Source organism: Equus caballus, chromosome X (assembly GCF_041296265.1).
Source record: "Equus caballus isolate H_3958 breed thoroughbred chromosome X, TB-T2T, whole genome shotgun sequence".
Classification (NCBI taxonomy): domain Eukaryota; kingdom Metazoa; phylum Chordata; class Mammalia; order Perissodactyla; family Equidae; genus Equus; species Equus caballus.
Window position 1 is genome coordinate 67,733,560 of NC_091715.1, and position 16,412 is coordinate 67,749,971.

Consider the following 16,412-nt stretch of genomic DNA (forward strand, 5'->3'; position numbering starts at 1 on the left):
ACTATTTTAACTCTTTATTTGAAACAAACAATTCCAGAGACAGAAGGTTAGTCGTGACAACAGCTTCTCACTAGAACACAAGGGCGGGCATGGCTCACTGAAGGGACAGGCCAGGCGCCTCAGGACAATATATACAATTTAAACAGTGGCTAAACTGGTGACAGTTATAAAAACACAAAAAGGAGGCTGGGGAACAGCAAAGCCAACAGGGAAAGAACTGGGTACCCCCTTTGCCGGACTCTAATAGTTGTCTGGAACTACAAAGGCAAGATGGGGAAGAGAGAAAATGTAGGCAATCGGGGCAGACCCATGCCCACAGCTCCTCACCTATCTTTTGACCACAGATCCCATCCTGCATGACCCAGGGCCCCCACAGGCTTGGCCTGGCTCTTATGATGGGGGAAGAACGAGAGCGGGGAACCCAGCCCCAACCCAAGTCAGAAGGTAGTTTTTGCCTTGGGAACTCTGTCCATTGAACTAAAGGGAGGCAGTTACAGAAAGGGGCTAAGCATGTTGACACCATGGCTCATGCCAACCTAAGATGGCAGAGAGAGACAAACACATAAACCAAGGGGACAGGAGTCTGCTCCCCATACTTAGAGTCATTCTCTGCCTTTGAGGAAAAGAAAGCATTTGGAAGTTTTTAAATTGCAGCACCAAGGGTTGGTGCTTGCAGGAGTGGGGAGGGGGAACAAGGTGGCAAGGGGGTTCCAACAACCAGTTATCTCACAGGAGGGGAAGAGTGTCTAAGCTCTGTGTTTTAGGTAAATGGTCCCCTCGTTACTTCCATAGTTTCTTTCGTATCTTTCATACAAGACTCTTGAGTGTGGTGCTGGGGAAGAGTAAAGAAGGGAGTGGGCACAGGGCAGAGAAGGCAGCTGGGTTCTTCCCTTGGCCAAACCTAGGAACAAGGGGCTTTACCTATGTGAGGTGGGTCAGGAAACCCAAAGCCAACAGGATCACCAGAGCTATTAACACTCTACCCAGAGTCTGGCCCCAGGAGAAGGGGCTTACTCTGAAGCATAAAGAAAATGGCCTAGCTGGCTTTTGCCCATCACTGGAGACCAGCCCTTGAATACAGAGGACTGGGGCCCCGTGGTTGTCAAGTGGTACGGAAGAAGGTAAAAGCCAGGGGTTCCTAGGGAAGGCAGGGAATGGATGAGTAGAAAAGGGCAGTGAGGGCCCTTCAGAATGAGTAGCATTGGTTCCTGGACCAGTTGCCCTGTGGGATGTGGCCACAGGACAGACACTGGTGTGAAAGATGGATACGGATAGCACATGGGCTCAGTCCAGGTCTTCCTCCCCAGGACGACCCAGCTCCTCGTATATCTCACGCACAGCCAGAATGCGATTGAGCATACTCTCCAACATGCTGCGGTCCATGGGGATCACAGAGTACCAGAGAGGTGACTCAGCGATGCAGGACCGCTCAGGTTGCAGGTAGAACACATCGTTGCGAGTCCGGAGGCTTTCAGGACTGCAATGGTGGGGGTGGGAGTGGTAGAACAGAGATCAGTACCAAGGCAAAGCAGGTCCCTTGGGGCCCTGTGCTAAGGCCATTCCTGCAAACCCGCCGACTCACCATTTTGAGAGATAGAATTCATAGAACTTGACAGGGCAGCGAAGGGGATTCATGCGGTTCTCACGCTGCTCTAAGATAGGGGCTTCATCTTCTCTCTTCCGTTTCCCAGGACCCGTGTCTGCAGAGGAGGCAAATGACACAGACTCATTAAAAGTACAGTCTCAACAAGCCACCTCCAAGAGCACAGCCCAGGGCACAGGGGGAAGGCCTCAGGACTCAAAGTACAGTCTCATAAAGACATAAGGGCAGAAGAAGAGTCGGTCGGTCTGCCCACACCAACCAAACGTCCTTAAGGGTTATCTCTGCACTCCTCCCTAATTCTCACTGCTAGAGCCTCTCTTTACAATCTCCACCAAGCTGATTTCCTGAAGAGGTGATCTCAGAAGTTATACAAACAAACTGACAAAACAGACCCTATTGCGAGGTCGGGCTTGCCTTCCGAGATAAACAGTGATGGCCCCAGCCCCCAGCACATTAGTCCAGGTGGAGGCTCAGGTCCAGAGAAGGGACCTTGGGAACTGCACTCAGATGGGACAGGATTCCAGCATCAGAATGGAAACCAAGGTGCGGTTCCCGTTACGCCCAATAGCAAAGAACTATGGAAAGCCTGTTATTCACCCTGTCAACTCTCCACCACAGTCAAGCCCACCCAACAGCTTCCTACCTGTCCACCAAGCCCCAAAAAAGTAGGCAAGTAAGTTAATTGCCTTGAAATGAGGAAAAGCTGGAAATAGGCAGCTGAGTGACCTCATATTCATGTAACAGCTACTGCCCGTGATACTGAAGGACCAGCTGTTTTCACCCTTTTTGCAAATGCAGGAACGGAAGGCTAGGGAAGCTAGTGGTAAAGAAGAGGGCCAACCTGGCAGCTACGGTGGGGCATGGGAGGGGAAAGCAGAGACGGAGGGGAAAGCAAAGGAAGGGGCAGCCTCGTACCTCGCCCTTTCCTCTGGCGAACTGGGGCGTAGTAGCGGATGCTCACCACCTTGGTGGTGCCCCGAGGGGTGGTACACTTGCGGGACTGCCGCACCACATTGGTGAAGGAGAGCTGCATGTGTTCCTCAGCTGTCTGCAGCCCAAAAAACTTAGTGTTGAAGAACATGAGGGTGTTGAGAAGGACAAAGGGCGAGTAGACTCCCAGCTGCTTACACTCCCAGAGGTGCTCCTCCTCCACTCGGGAGAACACGGTATCTGCAAAGGTCAAGGGGCGAGGTCGGTCAGGAGTTATCGACTACCCAAACCCGACCACTTCTGATCCCACACACCCTGCTCACAGCATTTACCACACCATACTCATTTGGTAAATGACTTGTATATAAAACCCTGACATCCTGCTACGCTACACAGTAGGACTGGACGGTTTGGTTTTGTTTTGCTTGATGGTTTGTTTTTTGAGTTTCCCCCTGCACTCGGAGCTTCCCTTACCACCCTCAAATCATAGGCAGGTAGATGTACACCTTGACGAGTCCCACAACTGCTTCCTGCGTTCCTTCAACTACCACCCAAACCCAGGCCATCTTTTTTGGTCCCAGACATAGTTCTTCAGACGTAAGTCTTGAGCCCCTCCTCATGTTCAAGGACGGGGCTCTGGCTCCTCTAGCTCTAAACCCTTGAGGCACCCAGCTACATGCTCCTGCCCTCAGACCCTTTGTGAAGAGCGGCAGACCAAACAGCCCAGGACTCTTGGAACGGTGTATTGGAAAAATGGAGGAAAGGATGTAGGGGTTGCTAAGTCCCCGTCCCTTACTGTTGGGGAGGAGTGTGGGCTGCCAGGTACTCAGAGACTTGTTGAGTTCTTGAACGAAAGTCAGGTAGTAAAGGTCCGTGAAAATGTTCACCATTCGGTTATTTTCCAGCAAGTACTGGAAGAAGAAAAACAGACACACATAAAGCTAGACTCTAGGTCGTAGAGGAAAGACAATGATGCCAAAGGCCCCACGCATGGTGACCTTGGTAATTAGGAGATGATGGGCAACAAGTGCTTGATTAGAACCATAGTGCTTTTCCCCAGGTACACCTACAACTCTGAGGCACTGAGGCCTTGCTGGAAGAGGAGGAGGCTTGGAGGAGATGTGGCACACCTGGTTCTTCACAAGCCCAGGCCCCTTGTTAGGTAACGCAGGGCTCCCAGTAGGAACTAAAAATTACCCCACCATTCAAGGAGCCAAGCTCTACCCATCCCTCCCCTCCTAGAATGGATTTGAAGATTACAATGAGGACCCAGAGAGCAATGAAGACTGCCCCTTGGCCAACAGTCCTGGAATGCAGCTTTGATTTTAGAAGAGTATTGATATATCTTGTCCTGTCTGGAGTAGCAGATGAAAGGCAAGCTGCCCGCTCAGGGTAGGAGACAAGGTGAGGAACAGGGAGTGGGACAGAATCATTTCTGGTGGGACCCTGCCTACTATGCTGAGTGACAGCAAGTGAGGCAGTGTGTAAGGGGTACCTGTTGGATGCCAAGACACAGGTAGTAGATACTGTCAGGTTCATATCGTTCGCCGTTGGGTCGAGTGATTTCTCTCACAAACTGGGCCAGACCGTAGTTGAGCTCAGCAGCTGAGCAGGCCAGAATATCCTCTTTGATACGCATAGGTTTGGCTGCAGTGATATGTAGTAGAGGTGGATGGGATTAAGGAAATTCCACATGGAGAATTTCATTTCGCTCCACATTAACCCCTTCTTCCCTTAGTCACGTCCAGCTCCACAACAAACCCATCAATCACAAAAAGAGCCCTCAGCCTTGAAACCTCGACAGCACCTCCACTTATTCTATAACTCCTTCCCATCTTCACAGGAGACCCTTAAGTCATCACAGCCTTATCACTCCTAGACATCTTCAGCTGAATCACAGCCCTGCCCCTCCTCCCCTTCCCCTCCTCCACCCCATTCCTACCTCCTTTTCCTGCCTCCTTTCCCTTGGTACTTAGGTACTTACGGCCAAAGCGCAGCTCATCACCCTTGCTGGTTTCTCCATTGGCGTATTTTGACTGCACCCAGCACTTCCAAGCATTGACGCCATAGGAATAGTTGAGTCCAGTACAGCTAGGCTGGCTGCTCATGGAGTCCCGGGAACAGCTCTCCGACAGCACCAGTCGCTTTTGACCCTGGAGGGGAAGAGAAGGGGGTAGAGATAAGGCCAGGGGCACCACGGAAGCCAGTCAGGACAGTGTTTACCACTGGGGCGGGGGGCGGGGGGCGGGGACTGATGTAAGAACACAGTAAACTTCCACAGCACAGATTCCCAGGAACAGCTCTGATGACCTTGTGAACTGGGAGGAGAGCAAAGTTTGACTATATATCAGTATCCACAGTGGCAGAGAAAGGAGGTCAGAGAAGATCAAACTAAGGCTGCTGACTCGGCTGTGAGAGTCCTCCCTGCCTTTTGAGTCTCCATCTCTCTTCTGCTGACTTAGCAGCCCCAGCCCTCACCTTCCTCATGGTTCGGGGTAGGTCTTGTTCAGTAGACACATCCTCAGGCCCTACCAGGCCACAATCAAAGAGGAAGTCTACGCTGGGGTTAATGTCCAAAGGATCTGTTAGAGAGGAAAGGAAGCAGAAATCAATTTTTTAAGATCTCAACCCTGCAGTCTTTCCACCCCACTCTGCTACTTGCCCACGTGACCTGAGATGAGCCTCCCAGACAGCTGCATTGTACTCAACAGGAACCAGCAAAGCTATACCAAGAACATGCTCAGAGGCACACAGAAACTCACAACAATGGGAATGTTTGTAACACTACTGAACTGTACGCTGAAACATGGTTAAGATGGTACATTTGATGTTATGTGCTTTTTACCACAACTAAAAATTTTTTAAAAACACAAACACACAAAAAACAGGACAAGTATAAAAGAGTGCACCTGTCCCAGTATCTCTGGCACTGCTCCCTCTGAGAGGCCCCTAGCACAGGGTCATAAGGAGCACTGTTTAGGGTCATGCTCAGGGTCACAAGCAACACTCCTTTCCTGATGGCACAAATGCTACTGTACTCAGTGGGCACGCCTCTAATCCTACTCACTCTTGGGGAAATCCGCCTCCAAGTCTTGCCCAGGCTCATCTAAGACATTGGCCATCTTGACAGCCATGGCCAGGACATCATCTCGAGCCGGTCCAAACAGGTCGCAGTCTTCCAGAAGTCCCTCTGCACTCTGGTTGCTCACAAGATCTGGGAGGCAGAGAAGCAGGCTTAGTCACTGCAGCTCCTGCCTAGCGCCTTCACGGGCTTTCAGGGGCTAATCCCAATGATTCCCTCATCCCACGAGGCACCAAAATCACCACTCTCCGCCCCCTTCAGCAGAGACAGACTGGTAGCGCCCTGTCTCCTTCATTGCTGCTGTCCATGGCATACCACAAAGGTCAGATGAGGCCTTGTCTAACTCTTCAGCTTCTGCAATCATTTCTGCCATAGCCAGGATGTCGGCCTCCAAGGGGTTGGAAGGGATCTTCACCTTCAGCTCCTCAATAGTCTCCACAATCTTGTCTGTGCTCTCCAAGGTAGTGGGCAGGAACATGGGCACAGGCACCTGGAGGCACAAATCCCAACTGAACGCCAAGAACCATACTAGTGGATGCAAGTGATAGCTGGTGAGAGTAAGGGGGAGAGGTAGGTCTCAATCCTGGAAAGGTAAAGGAGGATCCTGCCAGGACGGGCAGGGACACTTACCGGGATAGGCATTGAGAAAGGCACCGGGACTTTCTGGCAGTATAGATGCATAGGCACTGGCACAAAGATGGGCACTGGGATGGGCAGCACGATCACCTGTGGCTTCCACTCTTCTGCTGACAAGAAAGGGATCTTCTCAGAGCCCCTGCTAGATGGGTCACGCCTGACCCAGGACCTGATGCTAGCTCGTCACCCCTAAAAGCTCTAACACATGCTCAGTGTCACAAAACTGCCCTTGAGCCAAATGCTGAGAGACAATTCTGTGATTCTAGGATAATACACATGATGTTTCAGCCACCCAAGAAACCCCCTTATCTAGCTCCCTGGCACAGGGCTGAAGGCCTAGGACTATGGAATACAGCTTGTGGCATCCAGGTACCCTGGCTCACCTGTCTGACTCCCTTTGGATTTCATCTCCACCTTGCAGGAGATCCCCCGATTCTGCATCAGTGGCTTACACATGGCAGCTTTATTTTTGCGGGGTGTTGCTGGGGGCGGTGGGGGTGGAGGAGGGGTGGGAGCAGTGGGAGCAGATCGGGTCTTCACAGGGATCTACAGAGACAGAGGAATGTTAGTGCTGCCAACTGTGGTACCCTTCTCCGAGACCATCCTTCCCCTTGGCTTGTGCCCTGACCTTGCCCAGATTCCCATTTTCCTCTGGAGTCTTCACGGTGTTGCTATTCTCCACTTTGGTTTGAGAGGGTGTCTGGGGCTTCGATTCAGGAGACTGACCTGTAGACCAAAAAAAATGAATGCTCTAATCTGAGGAACTAGCTCTCCATTTTCCTCACCCCTGTTCCAGGAGAGCTTCATTAAGAGGTACACCAAATGGGAATGGGAAGTCTAGAATTTCCCCTCCACATCATCCCAGACCTAGTCTTCCCTAGGCCCCAGCAACAGTGGCCAAGAAGATTCTTTGCTCCTGGCTGCCAAGAAGAATGAGAAATATTACAGTTTCCCCAATAATCCATAATTTGAGATTTTCCATGTAGATGGCCCTCAGGAGTTCGGTACCCCTGGAGTGGGCTGGGGTAACATTCTAGAAATAACAACAGTCTTCAGTCTTACTAAAGGTAGAGCTTATGCTGATACTTCCTTCTCTATGAAAACTAACCACAGCTCCCACATGCCCCATCCCACCGGGGTAGGAACTCAATCCCTAAAAATACATCCTTTATAGAAAAGCAGCAGAATCTAACTCCAAGAACCTTTAAACAAGACTCCCCCAAGTACCTGCACAGTCTAGAAGCTAAAAGAGAACACAGTACCAGGAGCTCTGGTCAGGGATGAGGTGAAAGCAAGAGAGGAGGAAGAGAGGGGCTGGGACCAGGATTAGAAGAGTCCAGACCAGTTCTAAGAGAGTGCGCCCCCTGCCTGGGACTCACTGTTCAGGAGGCTCTCAGGCCCACTCTGGGTATCCAAGTTGGGTTGGTTCTGCTGGCTGTAGAAGCGCAGCAGACACTGTTGGTTGCAGAAATGACGGATCTGCCCACGCCAGTGGATGGTCTCCAGCAGCTTCCCCTGGCGCTTACAGGCATGGCACCGGGCAGCCTGAGGGTGTCGAAAGGATGGTCAGACCTGCCTCCCTAGAATGTGCTGGGCCCTTTGCCCTGGGATAAGCCATGCTGCTCCCCTTGGAGGTTGGGCCAGCTGGAGCCCCCTCCCTGGAGATCAGAGCCTGACAGCCCATGCTCCCTGCCACCCTTCCCTCCTCTCTAACGTGCCGCCCCCTTACCTTGCAGTACCACAGCAGGTACTTGCTCTTACAGTCCTCGCTGCAGAAGTCCCAGGTGCTGCCGTCCAGTTGCTCAGTGACTCCGCGCTGGCAGGTCTGGGAGCAGTAAGTACAAGTGATACAGCACAATCCCAGCTTCTTAGTGAAGTCCTGTTTGTACAGCAGCACACAGCCTGGAAAGAGGGCAAGAGGGAAATGTCCAGAGACACAGAGATCTCCATGGGCATGAGACCCAATCTCTCCAAGGTGGTACACCTGAAGCCTCTCCGTAACAGCCTCTCGTGCCCTGAGCCATAGGATGGACGGGGTAGAGCATCCTGAGCAGAAGGCCCTTGCCCCACAGACCACATTCCAAGCGCTCCTCCTTTCTCCGCCATTCTCCCCAGCCATGAGGTACAGGGCCTTCTGCCCCTTCCCCATTCCTTACCTTCGCTGCAGAAGCTCTTCTCTACCCCACTGAATCGGAGTTTCTCATGCAGGAGCTTCTCCTGCCGGCAATGCTCACACTGGGACACCACACCCCGAAGCCGCTTGAAGTCCTCACAGCAATCGCGGCAGCAGAATTGGAACACCTGGTCCTGGGATGGGGGCACAGGGCGGGGAGGACAGAGCTGTGACATCTGGACTTGGCAAGAGCCAAGTGGAAGTACCCCTTCAGACAGATATCTGGTTGTGTGGCAAGGTGTGGGTAAGGGTTGGGGGTCTTACCTGCCAGTCCAAGACCTCAGGCTTGCCACTGAAGAGGCTGTGGCAGTAGTGACAGCTCAGGTGAATGCCCCCCTCAGGGCTTGTGCGCTGGAGGGAAGGAAGACAAGTAAGGGAGGGGCAAGATGTGTGTGGTGGTGGGGAGGGGAAGTCAGGCTTGTTCTCTGCCCGGCCCAGGCCTACCTACCCCAATTCTCATACCCTCTCTAGGTCGCCACACCCTTTATCCCTGGTCCAGGGTCTGGAGTACCTGGAACTTGGTCCAGCAGCTGGGGCTGCAGAATTGGTAGACTGTGCGATCAACCTTGTTGTAGTAACAGGGGTCAGAGAGGCTGCGGCGGCAGAAGCTGCAGGGTCGGGGAGGGCCTGGGGCATAGAGAGAAAGGGAGAGAGAGAAAGAGAAAGGGAGAGAACCAGAGAGAGAGAAAGAGAGAGAGAGCACACAGAAGGTGTAAGGCAGCGTGGAGATGGAACAGGAAATCCACGGGAAGATGTGGTTGGGGCTGAGGTGGGGCAGCAGGGATTACTTTAGAAGAGGGGAGTATGGGAGGTAGAAGGAAGGCCAGCAGGGGTCTCAGAGAAGAGGGCTTTGCACCTACCGGTGAGCCCTGCCTGCTTCACTTTGTAAGAGGTGGTGCAGCACAGGGAACAGAACAAGCTGGTCTTGCCATTACGATCCACATGTGATAGCATCTCAAAGTTCTTACACAGGGTCTTGCACCAGACACATGGGTACACACGTGTGTTTTTCTGTGAGGATGGGGAAGGAGAGGCTGAGGCTGGATTTGTCCCTTCACTTTTATTTTTTAAATTTTTAAAACATGAAATGTTTCAGGCATACAAAAAAGTATAGATGATGATATAACAAAGACCTGTGTATCCACCAGCCAGCTTCAAAAATAAAACATAACAGATACAATTGAAACCCCTTTTATTTGTTTTATTCCTCCCAGCCCTCGACCCATCAGGCACCTTTATTTATCACCCAGGAACCGCACCCCCTTCCACAGCCCCCTAACGCACTACTCCCTCGGCCCCACCTTCTTGTACGCCCCCAAGCAGGTTGTGTTGCAGAACCGCTTTTGTTGGCCCTCGTGGAAGAGGAGCTCGGGCCCAGGGCTCCCGGTCTTGGTGTAGATGTAAGCCCCGCACTGGTCACAACAGTTGGTTTTCAGTCCCTTGTTGGCCCGGAATTTGGAGAAGCAAGAATCGCTGCAGAGCCGGTGCACCACGCTGCCATTGCTGACCTCGTGCAGGACCTGCCACACACACACACACACACCCTGAGCCAGAGCCTGGCCACCACCACCCACCCCAATGCAAGGACGGCCCACCCCGCCTCACCCTAGACCTTCACAGCAGACAGTGGGCCCAGGGACCCCCCAACCTGCACATCAGGCTGCCGACTTGATGGTGAGGTCCTGGGAGGCAAGGAAGGCCAGCTGCACAAAACCTGGAGAAGCTCTATCCTTCAACACGCTCCCTCACGATGGCTGCCTTTCCTCCCCTCGCCCCTCTTCCACAGGCCCTGGCCCCTGCAGCCCCACGATTGCAGGGGCAGGTCAGGGCTGGCCAGGCTCTGTACATCGGCCCCTATCGAGCTTCCTCACCTCTCCAGTCTTCTGGCAAATGCTGCAGCGAGTGGCATCGGCAGGATCCCCAGACTGGGGGATCGGGCGCTGCTGCTGGGCCTCATACAGGGAGAGGCAGACAGATGTGCAGAACTCATGGAAGGAGCCTCCTGAACCAGTCTGCGCCACAACCGAGTCCTTGGTGTTCCAGATCTCCCTGGAGGTGGGAACGGATGTGGATATTCACTCAGTACTATCCTCTCATTTTATCAGCTGCTGCCCCTCCTCTGAGATCAGCAACCACAGAGCCAAACACTCTTAGACCGCCTCCCTAGACTGCCTCTCTCTCTCCCAGTTCCATTCTGCTAGGTTCTTGCCAACATAGTCTCTGTCTCACCCATTATTCCCAGCCTGATCCCTGCCCCCGCCCACACCCTGGGAACCTCACGTACTTCTTGCAAAAGGTACAGGTCTTTTTGCCCGAGGGCTTCTTGGAGAAAGTGGTGAGACACGATGAAGAGCAGAAGAGCTGAGGCAGCCCCTTGCGCTGGTAGGCCGTCTGCCCCTTCTGCAGTGGTGTCCGGCAATGTGCACAAGTCATCTTGGTGCCTACCGAAGAGCGCCCAGCCCTTTGTGCCACACTTGAGCGTAGGGACATGCGAGGAGAGCGCCGGGGTCGGAATGGCACAAAGTCCTCATCGTTGGGGTCATCTACCATGGCATCAGAATCCTCATCTGACACTGGAACTGAGGAAGCAGGGGGAGGGGCAGTGAGCAAAAGCTATGGGAGGAGGTCTCCAACCATCCCCTGACCAACGACCAACGGGCTGCGCAGCTGATACTGGGATCCCCATCCTCACAGTTCTTGCCTTTACTCCCAACCCCCACACTACGTTGGTATCTTAAGCCACTGGTGTCACTCTCCCTTAGTTACTCTGTAATCTCCCAGGGAGAGGAAGGGAGGGCTCTAAGTGAGAAGATTCGGGGACAGGGATGGCATAGCTGAAACAGGAAACTCCATTCTCACTGCTCTTGTTTTCAATTTCCCCCACTGCCCCTGGTTCCCATGCCAACCCAGAGCAGAGATAGGCACTTCACACTCTGTATGGCTCGGCGCTACAGGAGCCAGGCGATCCATGGCCCGCCACATCCCACTCGGTCACACTTCCTCAAGTCCTACTCACTGCTCTCAGTGGAATCCACAACCTCAGGTTTTGGAGGCTCTACTCTTCTAACGCGCTCGCTTCTCTTCTGTACCTTGGAAACATCGGGAGGGGAGGAAAGCTGACACCAGGGGCAGGCTAAAGGGCCAGCTGCACTAGTACAGGGTTTGGGGGTGGGTGGGATACAGACATGAGAGGGGGAAGGGAGAGTAGGGACCCTTGGCCCAGCCCTTAGGAGGAGGGGTGAAAAGGAGGCCGGACTTTCTCCTTAAGAAGCAATAGACACAAGAGCTCCCTCCCTCCTCCTAACCCTCCTCACACACACCCTCCACAGAACAACATCTGGGAGGGAAAATGAAGGGTCTGTCCTTCCCAGAGCTATAGGGGGAACCAGACTCCTTCCAATCCCCTCCCCCCCTCACCCTTTCAGGCGGCTTCTCACTCGCCTTCCCAGTCAGGCCATCTCCTGCAAAGGAAGCAGAAAGCAGCCTAAATCTCGAGCCTGCCCTCACCACCCCCTCCCTGGCTCAACCCCCGCCTCCATTCCTGGGGAAGAACTTACTCAAAACTGAAAGGGAAAACTCGAGTGCCTGTGGCTTCTTGGGGCCCCTCTCAGGGTTACCTAGAGCTCTGCACTAAGCGGCCGGGGGCGGGGGGGGGGGGAGCTATTCTCCATGAAAACCAAAAATCCTATCCTTCCCACCAGCAATACACCTTTGATCGAGAATTTATAGTTTACCAACAAAAACAAACGCAACCACCCAAAGGTAGCAAGGGGAAAAGGAAGCATTAATGTATGGGTAAGTTCCCCTGGACCCAGGCAGTTATATAAGCCCTAAGACCCTGGTGGCAGCCTGGGAGAGGGATACCACTAGGCAGCACAGGGGAGAAGCAAGAGCCGTTCAAGTCTAGGCTGTCTTTCCCCTATCAGAGACACAATCCTAGGCCCTGCATTTCTATCATTCCCTTGAAATTACTATGCTGTTGGTGGCTCCAGACCTAGTTATCATTCATCAAACCCAGAAACCCCACTCTCATCTAGAACAAAACAGCTAGAAAAATCTTAGAACCAAGAAGCCTGGTGTCCTCCCCAAATGCTTAAGGAAGGACCCTGGCACCAAAAGCCCACTGGGGTAAGAAAAAGGGAACCTGTCTCACCAAATCCACTCTTTCCATCCCACCCGCTGAAATTTCACCCCTTTTTCTCCCCTACAGGCTGCTGAGCTTCCCCCCACCCCTACTTTCCTTAATCTTCTTCACCACACACCCCCACTCCTCCCTTCCAAACCCCCAACTCCCTCTCCATACACACCCCTACTCTTATCTCTCCACCCTCCTCCTTCTCCCCTACTTCTTTCCCAAACACACAGCCACCCCTCCTTGCCCCCACCCTTGATTCTCCGGCTGATTAGGCAACCTACCTGGCAAGGAAGGGTGTGCAGGGGGGCTAGGACCCCCAGGTTTGGTCTGAGAACTGTTCATTCCATCCCCCAAAGCCTCTCCCAGTGAAGGGCTGGGGGGGCCATTTGGGCTCTGTGGCTGCCCTTGGGGAAGCTCCTCCTCCTGCCCAGGGGAGCCCCTTCTCCCTGTAGCTATGGAGGTGGTCTCTTCCTCTTCAATATGTGGGGACTGCAAGGTTATTGGAGAATCTGAGGCCAAAGGCTCTAGTAACCCCTCCGGTGAAGAGGGATTTGCCCCAGCCCCTGGGTCAGGTGGCACCACCTCAGGGGTCTGGCCCCCTGGTCCAGGTTCTAGGGTCTGATCGCCTGTATCCCATGCAAGGGTCCCCTCAGGACCATGGTCCACCTCTGGGGGGGAGGGGGCTTTATAGAGCAGCCCCCCCAGCCCCAGCAGCTCAGTGGCTCCATCCAGGACTCCAGGGTCTTTCTCCAGGCCAGCAGGAGTATCAAGCAGGTCCAGGGCTCCTGAGGATGGAGAAGGGCCAGGGGGGGCCCATCCTCGAGTTGGGGCAGTCTGGGATTCCAGTAGATCCTCTCCAAATTCCATGTCTACTGGAAGGTCTCCAGCCAGGGGCTTCTCTGGCAGGGTCAATGGGTCAAACGGACTGGGGAAATCACTGGGGTCCATGAGGATGACTGGATATGGGCTGTAGATTAGGGGTAAAAGAGGGGGTGGAAGAGGTGGTCTTCGCCAGAATTCCTTCTTATATAGGCTCTGGGACACACCCCATCATCCACTTTGATTTCTCATGGGCAGCCCCACCACAACCGACAAGCATTGCCACAGGCTTTAGGCCAAAAGACCACTCCCCCCTCCCCCCACATACAGCGCCCCCTGTGGGGAGAGGCGTTCCCACCCTGGCCCTGTGCCCACAGTCGCCAGGCAGTCGGTCCAGGCAGTCGGTCTTTCCACCCGCCCGCCTGCCCCGCCACCCCACTGCAACTCCCAGTTCCCCTCCCCCCCTTACCTTTTACCCCCCCAACTCGGGCTGAACGCCCCCTTAGAGTCTCCCAGGGCCGTTGCCACCAGGAGCCTCTCCCGCCCCCGCGATCTCAGTTTCTATCCCCTCCCCTCTCTCCTAGAGCCCCCCAGCTCCTCAGTCTTTACCCACCCTGTCTGGCCCCACCCCCCCCCCCCCCCGCGTTGCACGGTCTTCCCTCAGCCCTTTCCTCGCCCCCACAAACTGCCCTTCCTAACCCCTCCCCCCCAGTTACCTTTCAGGGTCGCCCACTTCCTCAGCTCCGTCCCCCTTTCCCACTGCTCCCCCAGTTCCTCCTTCTCCTGTTGCCCACCCCCCACCTCAGGCATTTACAGGAAGACATTTTGGAGCTACGATCTCTCCTCAGACCCCCCTCCCGGCTACTGCGAGATCCCGCCTGCAGGTTCGGTTCGGCTTGATCAGGCCCGACCCCTACCTGAGGCAGGGTTAGTGTAACGGCTACAAGCCTAGAACTGCAGACAGCGACGGCCCCGCGCTCCTTCTCCACCTCCCTCCCTAGCAGCCGGGACAGGGGTCGCGGCCCCTTTAAATGGCAGCGCCGCTCACAGCGCCCAGCGCTCTGCACCAGGCGGGCGGGCGGCGCCAGCAACCAACCCCATTGGCTGGCTCGAGGAGGGGGCTCGCGAGACAGCGCCGGCCCCCGGCGCGAGACTCCCAGCCCAGTGGCTGCCTGGAAATTGCGGAGTGGAGCACAGTCGTTGGAGATGGAGCTTGAGCCCCCGCCCGGGGCCCCGTTAGTTGAGGAGGAAAAGATAGCCTCTGGAGCCTTCAAGCCTGCCCCCGGGAGAGGCGGCACCCCCTTTCCACCGAAGGGCCGAGTACACTAACCCACAAAAAGCAGTTCTACGCACCTGCTTCCCTTACCTGGTTCAAGAGTCTGGCCCCTTCACACCCGTGCCCGCCCTACCTCCTGGAGCCCACTCTACCCGTGATCCCCTCCTCTCATTCAAATGGTTCCCGGACCCCTCCCCCTCCCCGTGTCTCTCTTCGCTTCCCACTCGTGTTCAACCCCCCGGCGTCCGCCCCCCTCAACAGTCCCTACCTACGCCATGCAGCAGGCGCCTGCCAAGATTACCCTCCCCCCAACCCCACCTCTCCGGGGCCCGCCCCCTGGGCGACTGTTGGGGTAATGAGTGACAGCGGAGGGGGGAGGCAGGGACCCAGCCCTCACGTGCCCCTCCTCCCCTTGTCTGCAACCTCGGGCCCCCTAACCATTCTGAGAGTCACAGTTGTGGGGTGTCTTAAGCTGGGTCTCCAGCCACCCAGGGCGGGTTAAATGGCTCTGGCTCAGTGACAACGCCTTTGCAGTAACCGTTACTGCCTGATGACCCCAAAACCAGTCCTGCAAAGACACTCCCCCCACTCCCTCAACGGTCTTAGGGTAAGTTCTGGGATCTTCTCCCTGAGTCTTCCTGCAGGAGCTCTCTGCGTTCTCTCTTCAGTAGTTTTTCTCACCAAGGCCAATAGCTCTTCCCCCTTTCTCTGTCTGTCTCTGTCTCTCTCCCTCCCTCTCTCTCTCTGTCCTTGTCTCTTTCCTCGCTCTCTCTCTCTCCTTGGCGCGCACTCTCTCTCCCGATCTCTTTTTGTCTCCGTCTCTGTCTCTGCCTCTCATATGCACGAGCACGCACGCGCGCGCGCACACGCTCCCCCTCCTGGAAGGTCCTTAGCGTGTGGGTGTGGCTGAGGTTGAGGCTAGAGAAGTGGGGTGGGGGGAGGGGGCACTAGCGTTAGGCCTACTGGCTTTAAAAAAATGTGTGCCTGGATTCATTCTCAGTCCCCAATATAGTTGGAGCACTTTACAGTCCCCGCTCCCCACTTTCCCCCTCCAACCCCTAAGGGCTGGAGAGCATTTAGTATCTGAGATCGTAGAGAAGGCTCAGACTGGAAGGGAGTCCTGCCGCAGACTTAGGAACGCTGTAGGTTTGGTGTCCATTGCCTACTCTAGCCTGCCTCTTTGCTCTGGGCCTTTCTTCTTTCCCACACTAAGCCTCTCCTAGCCTTACGGTCCTCGGGAGTTTTAGCCCTCCTTGTCTCATTCACTTTCCCAGAAGCCTTATCCTTCCTGTCTTCCCACATGGCCTTGAGGTTATTATCTTTGCTCTCTCCTATATACCGAGATAAAAGCAAGAGTTTTCCCCTTTAGGTTTCCCAAACCCAGCTTTCTCTTTATCTTAACGAGTATTCTGTGTACCCGTCTCCCACCATCTGCTTATTTCTATGTCCTTGTACCTCCCTTTGCATTTTCAATTTGTTCCATCTCAGTTGGGCCACCTCTTTCTTTTACCTTGCCTGCCCTTCTCAGAGCACATGCGTGGATCCTTGACTGCTCTGGTTGTGGAGAATGCCTGGTTTCCGGGGCGGGGAGCGGGTAATGGTGTATTATTAATTCAGAGGCAGTGTGGTGGTGGAGTAAAAGTGTGTGGTTCTAGGGACAGACCAGGATTCTAATCTCAGCTCTGCCTGCATTTTAGCCAGTTGACTTTGGACAAGTCACTTGTCAAGTCACCAGGTCTTAGTTTTCTCATCTTTAAA

The 16,412-nt window shown here is 54.3% G+C and overlaps 1 protein-coding gene and 1 long non-coding RNA gene across 14 annotated transcripts in view; one reads left to right on the plus strand and one right to left on the minus strand.

Moving 5' to 3' along the window:
* Window positions 1–14,989, minus strand: ZMYM3 (zinc finger MYM-type containing 3). Of its 12 annotated transcripts, none has more exons than XM_070258776.1 (25): window positions 14,923–14,989; window positions 12,841–13,526; window positions 11,842–11,885; window positions 11,441–11,513; window positions 10,709–11,003; window positions 10,296–10,473; window positions 9,726–9,944; window positions 9,285–9,435; window positions 8,936–9,051; window positions 8,689–8,775; window positions 8,408–8,558; window positions 7,981–8,153; window positions 7,631–7,796; window positions 6,880–6,977; window positions 6,635–6,797; window positions 6,246–6,358; window positions 5,931–6,105; window positions 5,601–5,747; window positions 5,012–5,115; window positions 4,518–4,686; window positions 4,029–4,180; window positions 3,330–3,444; window positions 2,519–2,773; window positions 1,583–1,700; window positions 1–1,477 (listed from the first exon to the last, which is right to left on the minus strand). In XM_070258776.1, exons 2-25 carry the CDS (start codon window positions 13,505–13,507, stop codon window positions 1,285–1,287), a joined length of 4,122 nt encoding a protein of 1,373 aa, XP_070114877.1. In that variant the 5' UTR covers window positions 13,508–13,526; window positions 14,923–14,989; the 3' UTR covers window positions 1–1,284. The 12 variants fall into 12 exon arrangements, with proteins under 12 accessions (XP_070114877.1, XP_023489508.1, XP_070114880.1 ...); XM_023633740.2 differs by having other exon boundaries at window positions 6,246–6,361; XM_070258779.1 differs by having other exon boundaries at window positions 11,441–11,507; window positions 14,923–14,985.
* LOC111771543 (uncharacterized) overlaps window positions 14,971–16,412 on the plus strand; it is a 14,090-nt gene continuing 12,648 nt past the window's right edge. The window contains exon 1 of one of the 2 annotated variants that reach the window (XR_011435118.1): window positions 14,971–15,261. This is a non-coding gene — a long non-coding RNA (uncharacterized lncRNA). The remainder of the gene's footprint in view (window positions 15,262–16,412) is intronic. The other variant, XR_002805417.2, reaches the window with a different exon arrangement.

Excerpts from the sequence above, each read along its gene's own strand:
- ZMYM3 (XM_023633740.2), bottom strand. The coding sequence starts at position 13,507 with ATGGACCCCAGTGATTTCCCCAGTCCGTTTGACCCATTGACCCTGCCA. Across the intron at positions 8,559-8,688 it reads CTGAGGTCTTGGACTGGCAG|GACCAGGTGTTCCAATTCTG; the intron begins GTAAGACCCCCA and ends CCCCCATCCCAG. Across the intron at positions 6,362-6,634 it reads ATCCAAAGGGAGTCAGACAG|CAGAAGAGTGGAAGCCACAG; the intron begins GTGAGCCAGGGT and ends CTTTCTTGTCAG.